General features: G+C 33.3%; 1 protein-coding gene across 1 annotated transcript; it reads right to left on the bottom strand.

Moving 5' to 3' along the window:
• Positions 1–1,588: 1,588 nt before the first annotated feature.
• On the bottom strand, positions 1,589–7,321 carry LOC107490402 (AMSH-like ubiquitin thioesterase 1). The gene is made up of 14 exons (XM_016111176.3): positions 6,957–7,321; positions 6,071–6,135; positions 5,851–5,926; positions 5,592–5,771; positions 5,340–5,434; positions 4,803–4,908; positions 4,687–4,733; positions 4,008–4,398; positions 3,775–3,864; positions 3,348–3,410; positions 3,176–3,250; positions 2,874–2,936; positions 2,431–2,483; positions 1,589–1,916 (listed from the first exon to the last, which is right to left on the bottom strand). Exons 1-14 carry the CDS (start codon positions 7,071–7,073, stop codon positions 1,742–1,744), a joined length of 1,596 nt encoding a protein of 531 aa, XP_015966662.1. The 5' UTR covers positions 7,074–7,321; the 3' UTR covers positions 1,589–1,741.
• Between the last annotated feature and the right edge of the window lie 328 nt (positions 7,322–7,649).

Below are 7,649 nucleotides of genomic sequence, written 5' to 3'. Positions count from 1 at the left end.
ACATTTAAAATTAATTTAAGTTGCTCAAATAGTTAGTTTATTAAGTATTTGAATTTGAATTTTATTTTGTGTGTAGTCTTTAAATATAACTTTAATTTATAATAAATTAATTTTTAATCTGTCAGACAGAAAAATATTACGAGAATTAAACAAATTAATTACAACATTTGACACCGAAATACAACGTAGTATCCTCGTAAATATTTAAAGTGGGTAAGTTTACTTAACATGATATCCATCTGCTTACACTTGGTCAAATAAATTCATGATATACCAACTCCTTAGCATGCAATACTTGGGAAAAATGTGAAGCCATCCTTCACTCCTTCTATGGCGTAATAGGAAAGTGAGGTAAGAAGAGATTAACAAGCAGCCTTGATGGGCTAACTCTATATAGAGCATGGGTTGTAGGGGCTAAAATTTGAGAATGGGACCCCAAATCATGACAAGTGTTTCTCCTTTTAACAAAATCAGATAACCAGTTTTTGTCAACTTGTCATGTGAGCAGTCCTCGCAACATGGAATTGTGAATAAGCCCATAACCTTAATGACAAAACAGTCCTTAACTCCTTATTTTTTTAGATCCTCAAAACCTGACACAACATGGGGGAAATCCGAAGAGTATATCATCATTTTTTCTTTTTCATTGATATTGTGAAAGATGATCTCTTATTATAAATATTTTTTATTATATATTTTTTTAGTCCAACCTAGAGAGTAGTATATAGTAAAATATTATATTTGATAACATAAGCGGAAAAAAATTGAAAAAATCTATTTCCTTCTCATCCGACTACTTTTCTTTAAGATGCCCTACCAAAAATGCATGTATCTCTCAACCCCCCTGAATTGGCATTACAAGAAAACATTTGATTGGTGAAAAGAAAGATGTAAACCATAACCATATTCAGCACTAGGCTATGGTTTGCTTTAATGGACCCAAATTGAAGGAAATACAGACAATGGACACACCAAAATACATAATTGTTACTAGCATGGAATGCTTCACTTACAAGTGGTGGTTGCCTTGTTAATTTCGTTAAGAAAATAGTTTATTTGTTAGGGGAAAAGGAACTCTCGGAGTCGGAGGAGCATTTTGTTCCATCAATTAATGATAACTACTAGTGAGTAGCAATGTTGGGATTGAGATGTCAAAACGTAAAACTCTAGCATATGCAATTGAAAACACTTGAAATGTGCATTTAGATTTTATAATGGTCAAATTACATCTTTCTCAAATTAATTTTCTATCTTATTTTAATTTTTAAATTCGTTGAAGAATTATTTTATCCAAACACACTTTTGTCTAAATACATTAAATTTTCAATGAATTAAAGAAAAAAACAGCTATTTTTAAAAGGTAGTAGTAGAACATATGGAGTCTCAGACTCTAATATCCGAACATCAAAACTTAACTCTATAGTGTTAATAACAATTAACAAGACACAGGAATGTTGAGGATACTTTCAGCAATGATTTTGAAATGTTTAGAATTAATCTATCTTCAGAAATTAAAGTTGAGGATTTGATTAAGTCCCGAGTGAATGCATGAAAAGGCATTGATGAATAGTAAAAATACAGCCAAGAATAACAATCAAAAGGGCAAGATTTCTTCTTATACAAACATGGCCAAAACCTGCTTTCATGATGGCCACGGACGGCAATGGCAAACCTTATATTCATAAAGAGGGAAAAAACATGGTATACAAACAATGATGAAAAAGAGTGTTGCTATCACTTATCACCGAAGATCAATTACATCAAATTTTAAATCAGGATTCATGTAAACATCTGTACAAGTGTTGTAAATAGGACCACCATCTGGAGGCTGACTGTGTGGATGAAAGCCGCGGTGCTGGCATTGTTTGATGACGTTCATTCCACCAGGGGTTGTCAACCGAAAAATGCCATGTTTTCTGTTGAATGCCATGTATGAGAACTAAATTCAAATACCCATTTTTTGTGTAAGGACCAATACTATATATTTTGAAGAACAACCATGGTTAAGAGATTTCCTCCAAAGTTTATGCATGTATTATTATTTCGGTAAATTACAGTAACCTATTCTAAGGTTGGGCAATATCACACATGGGCACACCTTGATATATTGTTATGCAGACACTAATCTCTCCTCTTGTATTTATAAAAAAGGTCAATGTCACATTTTGTAAATTAGAATCGCGACGAGTTTAATATAACTTAAATTCAAAGGATGGTTGGTGTATGCGTTTATTAATAGGAGAGCATCATGTGTAATATCACTTAATCTTAAGGAATGTCAATGTAATTTGCCCTTTATTAATTTTTCTAGGAAGGATTTTACATTCTTTTCAAGTTTCAACTTATGGTCTCTAGTTGTGCTTCCAAAATTTATTAGGGAAGATGCCTCTATGAATCAAGAATTCAAGATACATCTGTGATGTGTCTTACCTTGAACTGTCTCTTGGTGCCATAACTATTGCAACGGCTTCTGGAAGCATAATCTGAAGAGAGAACATACATTTACATAAGCAATGAAAGAAAGTATAAAGGAATCACCTAATAAATAATAACTTAGTTTCGTAGAGTAACAAAGGACCGCAGAAATTTATGCCAAATTATATGGCAGGTCCATAAAAAATTTCAGGAGCATAGAAGCTTGTATGTTCTATATGAAGTATACTCTAAACTTTATGTTCAGTAGATAAAGGTTTATAGCTGAATCTATCATGACAGTTATGAAGAATTTGACATAAAAGTAGAAAACACCATCATTAAAATCTCTTGGTTTTCTCTCTTCCACCATTTTCTCTAAAAACTAAACAAATTCACCTCCAAAGACAAAGCAAAACAAATCCATAAAAATAATCTTTAATTAAAACTAATGTACTTACCTGATATGAGTAGTGAGTGTGCAGATCAATTGATGACATGAAACAAGATTGTGTAGGATGTGTCTGGAAATCACAAATAGTGTGTCAAAACAACAATTCAAGACTAGCAGATAAAATGCAAGGAATTTAGATTTTGGCTAACTCTATTTTATGAGCCAAATGAAAAAGTCAGATATTGAGAAATTACACCCTAAATGACATAATTTCTTATAATTTTTTTTCATTTAGGTAAGGAAATTTAAAAAAAAAATCTTTCTACAGCATGAATCAGTTCCTTACAAAGGCAAGATTTGAAAACTCACATGTATCCACCCAAGGGGGAAAAGAGATTGTTTATCCTGCACTTCAAATATTTCCTCTTCATTTGTAGCCTGACACTGCTCAGAAAGTAGTAAAGTACATAATAATTGTAAGGTTTTAAAAAATACTAGTCATACATATGCCCAAAAATATTTATAAGGAAAGATTTCTTACAGAATCTGATGTTGACTCCTGCTTTGGGATTATTAGAGCAGTAATATAAAATTTTCTGTTTTTCTGCAATCAGATGTATTGAAAAAATCACAATCTCACAATTGAACTATATAGTACTTAAGGCATTAGGAAGCTCAACCACAACAACAAAATTTTCCTAAACTACCATATTAGAATACCTTGCATCTTATACATGAATCCATTAACACAAACATAGCTAAAGTAAATAAGAACATTGTTGCTATTGCAAAAGCACAAGACCATGAAAATAGGAAACCTAGTTTCTTTGAGTCTCGGATAGATTCTGCAATGGATAAATTATCGTTTATATAATAGGTAATATGCAACTCAATTTCAGGGACCTATGCTCCTTTTAGATCTATCTTTGCACACCAATTTAAGTTAACAAATTGTCGACATCACTTACAAGCAGACCAGCAAGGATACCACAAGTCTCCAAATTTTTGTCTGTATTTGACTTGGCAAGCTTCATAAAATTTTCCATCATAGAAGTTGACTGCAAATAGAAGCATTTATTAGGAACAGAGAGAAAAACGTCAAACTTTTATTAACATTTAATTTTTCAGAAATTATCAGCACACAGAAAACATTTACTTAATAGAATACATTAAAGATGGATAAAATGTTATTGGCTCTCACAACGTGCAGCTGCAGAGGCGACTCAGCATGAACATAACCACCTGATGACGGAATATCTGCCTTGCATCCTGCCTCGTCAACATGAGGTGACATTGCAGGGACCAAATCCTGTACTTCAGCAAGTACAGGTGGAGGAGAAGGCTGTCTGACAACTTCTATTTGGGCAGGGGGTTTTGTTGCTTCAAAAGAGATCAGAGAAGGAGCTTCTTTAACCCCAATTTGAGCAGGGGCTTCAGATTCTTCAAAAGAGATGAAAGAAGGAGGTTCCTCAGAATGCCGGGTATTGCATTCCACGCTCTGGGCAAGATTTGAATCTAAATCTGATCTTTTGTTTTCTGTGATGCTATTATCTTTTTTATTACAACATCCATTTTCCAAAGAATGTTGTAGGCTGTATACGGGAGAACTTGGTCAGATGGATGTAGTTAATGTATAAAAAAATATATAAACTAACCCGAGATGCATTATATAGCTGCAAACCTGTAATTTTAAAATATTTAAACTCTCAAAATCAACAAACCCTCTTAAAGTACCAACAACTTTAAATTGAGTTCCATTATTTTAGAAAGACCAGGATACAACATACAATTTTTATTTCTTTTTTTCACAACAGCAGGGAAGCAAAACAATAGAAAAGGTCGGAAAATCATTGCAGAATAAACTTAAAATAGGTAATAACCTTGGTATTTCAACTGGAGATAGATCTGTGATAGATGGATATCTGACCTACATCAAGAGAGAAAAGTCAGGATGATCTTTGAATAGAATTGAATTTACAGATAAAAGCTAGCATACCCCTTTATCACTTGTAGGTAATCGCAAATGCCCATTAAGCCCGTGGGGACCAAGGAAAGAATGTTTAGAGCGAGTTTCCTCCTTTGCAGGCGTAAGATTTAGAGATCTACAAAACAGTAAGAAAAAATGCAACGGACATCTTAGTCAAGCAACAGGTAATCCAACTGGGAGTTTGGGAATTTATTTTGTATATCTGTTTCATTATGAGGATTGTATTTTAACCAGCTGGTATAACCAAAGAAAGGACACATTGCAACAGTTTAATGCTCACCCGCCTAACTAGGTCAAAGTTTATATTATGAAAATCAATGCAGTAATGTAACATCTCCACTATTATTGGCATAGGACAAAGATACCACCTAGCTTATCAACCTTCAAATGTATAATTTAATCTCATGAATATGATCATTACAGATAAAGTAAAAAGAAGAATGGAAGTTTCACATAACTTAATTCTATGACTGAAAATCTTGAAATTATGCAATATCATAACCAAAAGGAAACCAATCATAAATTAATGAAGAGTCCAATACTTACCGTCTTTGCAAATGCTGTTGGACAGGCCTGGTATAAGAGAATTGTTGGGTCCTTGATCCTTGGTAACCAAATTCCATGGCAGTTGGTCTGACTGTCTGGTCAAATATACAATATCATAGGGATGCAGAACTTCTTTTCAAGGAGAACATGAAAAATAGAGATTCATTTGCGCAAAAGAAAGTATGTAATTCTAAAGAAAGATTACCACCGGCAAACTACAATCTTCAAAACAAATTCTCCTGCAAATATTACCTTTATTTGGCCATAACTGCCCACAGTTTGCTTTTTCACTGGAGAAAAATCCATTAAATTATTTGAATGAAATTTTCCATGCTCATTTTGTTGGTAAGAATGTCTACTGTTAAGCTCATTGATCTTCTGTTGGACCAGTGGTTTCAACTTCTCCAGTTCATTCATGGAAATTATCAATTTCTACGGAAAGATTTTGAAACTTAGATTACATCAACTATTTTATAATAGATTACCATTTGAAGGAGAGTAGGAGATAAACCTTTTTCAATGATTCTTTTTTGCTTTGTGGAGATGTTCTATAATCTCGGTGACGTGGTATTGTCTCGGATGCCAAACTAGTACAAAATAAAAACGATCATCAATTCAGTTTGACGACAAAATTTCATATACGACGAAGTCCAGCTACGTTAAACCATTCAGCTGAAGCAATCATAATTTGTGTCAAATAGTCATTTATTACAGGACACTTTTTGTGATACCTAGAAAATCTTAGGAGCATGACATATAAGTCAATAATATTCCTCTCTGTCCGAAAGATATCAGCCTGCAATGTAAAATTCAATATTCGGAATTTAGATGCCAGGCAAGAGAGAACCTAAACAAGAAGTGCGACTACAAGAAAGAACAAAATAATTATTCCAGCACAGAGGATAATTTAACTATTACCCTTATATCCAAAATATATCAAGACTGTAAGGGAAAGGAAAATATGAAAAAGATGACGGAATTCACGCATGTCATTTTCCTCATCATGCTCACTTTTTAAATATTTCATTCATCTACTATAGGAAAGTGTGTACTAAATATTTTTATTTCAATAATTCGTACTCCCCATTCTCAAGTTAAGAGATTCTCCATGAACATAACCAATATACTTCCAAACTCAAGTACAACAATGCATTCATGATGCATAGTAATTAGCAAGAAGCTCTTAACTAGTGCAGATTGTAACATCTCAATAAACCCTTTTGCCCCTCTATCTCTCCCTCAACCTTAAGTATACCCCAACAAAACCAATAGCAATTCATTAAAAACAATACAAAATTACAATAAAAACAAAAAGCAGCTCCATTTTTTCCCTTAAAAAAAGGAAGTAAACCACAAAACTCCAATTAACTAGGGAAGTACATTGAAATCCACCAAACCCTAAATTAGACCCTAGTTCCAACAAAGGGTTCCCCTTACAATTATATTCTCCTACACACAACCACTAAACGAGCTCAAAGCAGCAATCTTTATCATCAAACTTAAAACCCTAAGTCCCTTACTCATTGTTAAACCCTTCAAGACTCAACCACAGAGATTAAGTTCTAATACCAACATAGCTAAAATAATTAGAAGAGAATATAGAAAGAGAAGAAGAACCTGTCTGAGGATGTTATCAGCGATGCGATAATAGAGTCGCAGGCCGATTCGATTATCGACATCGAGTCTCTGTGTGCTGGCGGCGATGTTGATCGTGTTCGAAGAAGAAGACCTCATTTTTTATTCCTATTTTCTTTTTTCACTGTCTTCCTTGTTAGAAACGCGGCGACAACAACAACAGCATCGTTATGTGCGAAACTTTATGATGTTGTTGTTGCTGTCGTCGGTGAGGGAACTAGGATTTTAGTCGTTAATGGCGGCTTTAGATCAAAGAGAGAGAGGGAAGAAGAAGATGGGGGAAAGCAATGACCAATGGGAAGAGGGATTTGTAATTTTGGTTTGTTGTGAGGGCAAATACGGAAACGCAGCGTCTCTAGGAATTTAAAATTTTAAAATAGTTTTAATTAAAAATTAATTTTTATTTTTTGCCCTTTTTCTAATACTAAAAACTAGCGACCGACAGTTGTGAAAAATGAATTTGTAGCCAATTAATGAATTGAAGTATTTTATAGGATAATTTTTAGGCATATTTATCAAATTCGCTCCTATTCGATTAGTTAAATTAAAAAACAGTTATTTGGTTATAAAATCGGATTGGAGTATCATTTGAATTGACTAACCAATTAACTCGATCAAATTTAATTAAAATTAGTTAAATTCAGTCAAAATTGATTAAAACCGGATAAATTGATT

This window comes from Arachis duranensis, chromosome 5, assembly GCF_000817695.3.
Source record: "Arachis duranensis cultivar V14167 chromosome 5, aradu.V14167.gnm2.J7QH, whole genome shotgun sequence".
NCBI classification, from domain to species: Eukaryota; Viridiplantae; Streptophyta; class Magnoliopsida; order Fabales; family Fabaceae; genus Arachis; species Arachis duranensis.
Note: the sequence above shows the minus strand (reverse complement) of the source record. Positions and strands in the feature narration are given on the sequence as shown.

Excerpts from the sequence above, each read along its gene's own strand:
- LOC107490402 (XM_016111176.3), bottom strand. The coding sequence starts at position 7,073 with ATGAGGTCTTCTTCTTCGAACACGATCAACATCGCCGCCAGCACACAG. Across the intron at positions 5,772-5,850 it reads AAAAAGAATCATTGAAAAAG|AAATTGATAATTTCCATGAA; the intron begins GTTTATCTCCTA and ends ATCTTTCCGTAG. Across the intron at positions 5,435-5,591 it reads GCAGTTATGGCCAAATAAAG|ACAGTCAGACCAACTGCCAT; the intron begins GTAATATTTGCA and ends ATATTTGACCAG.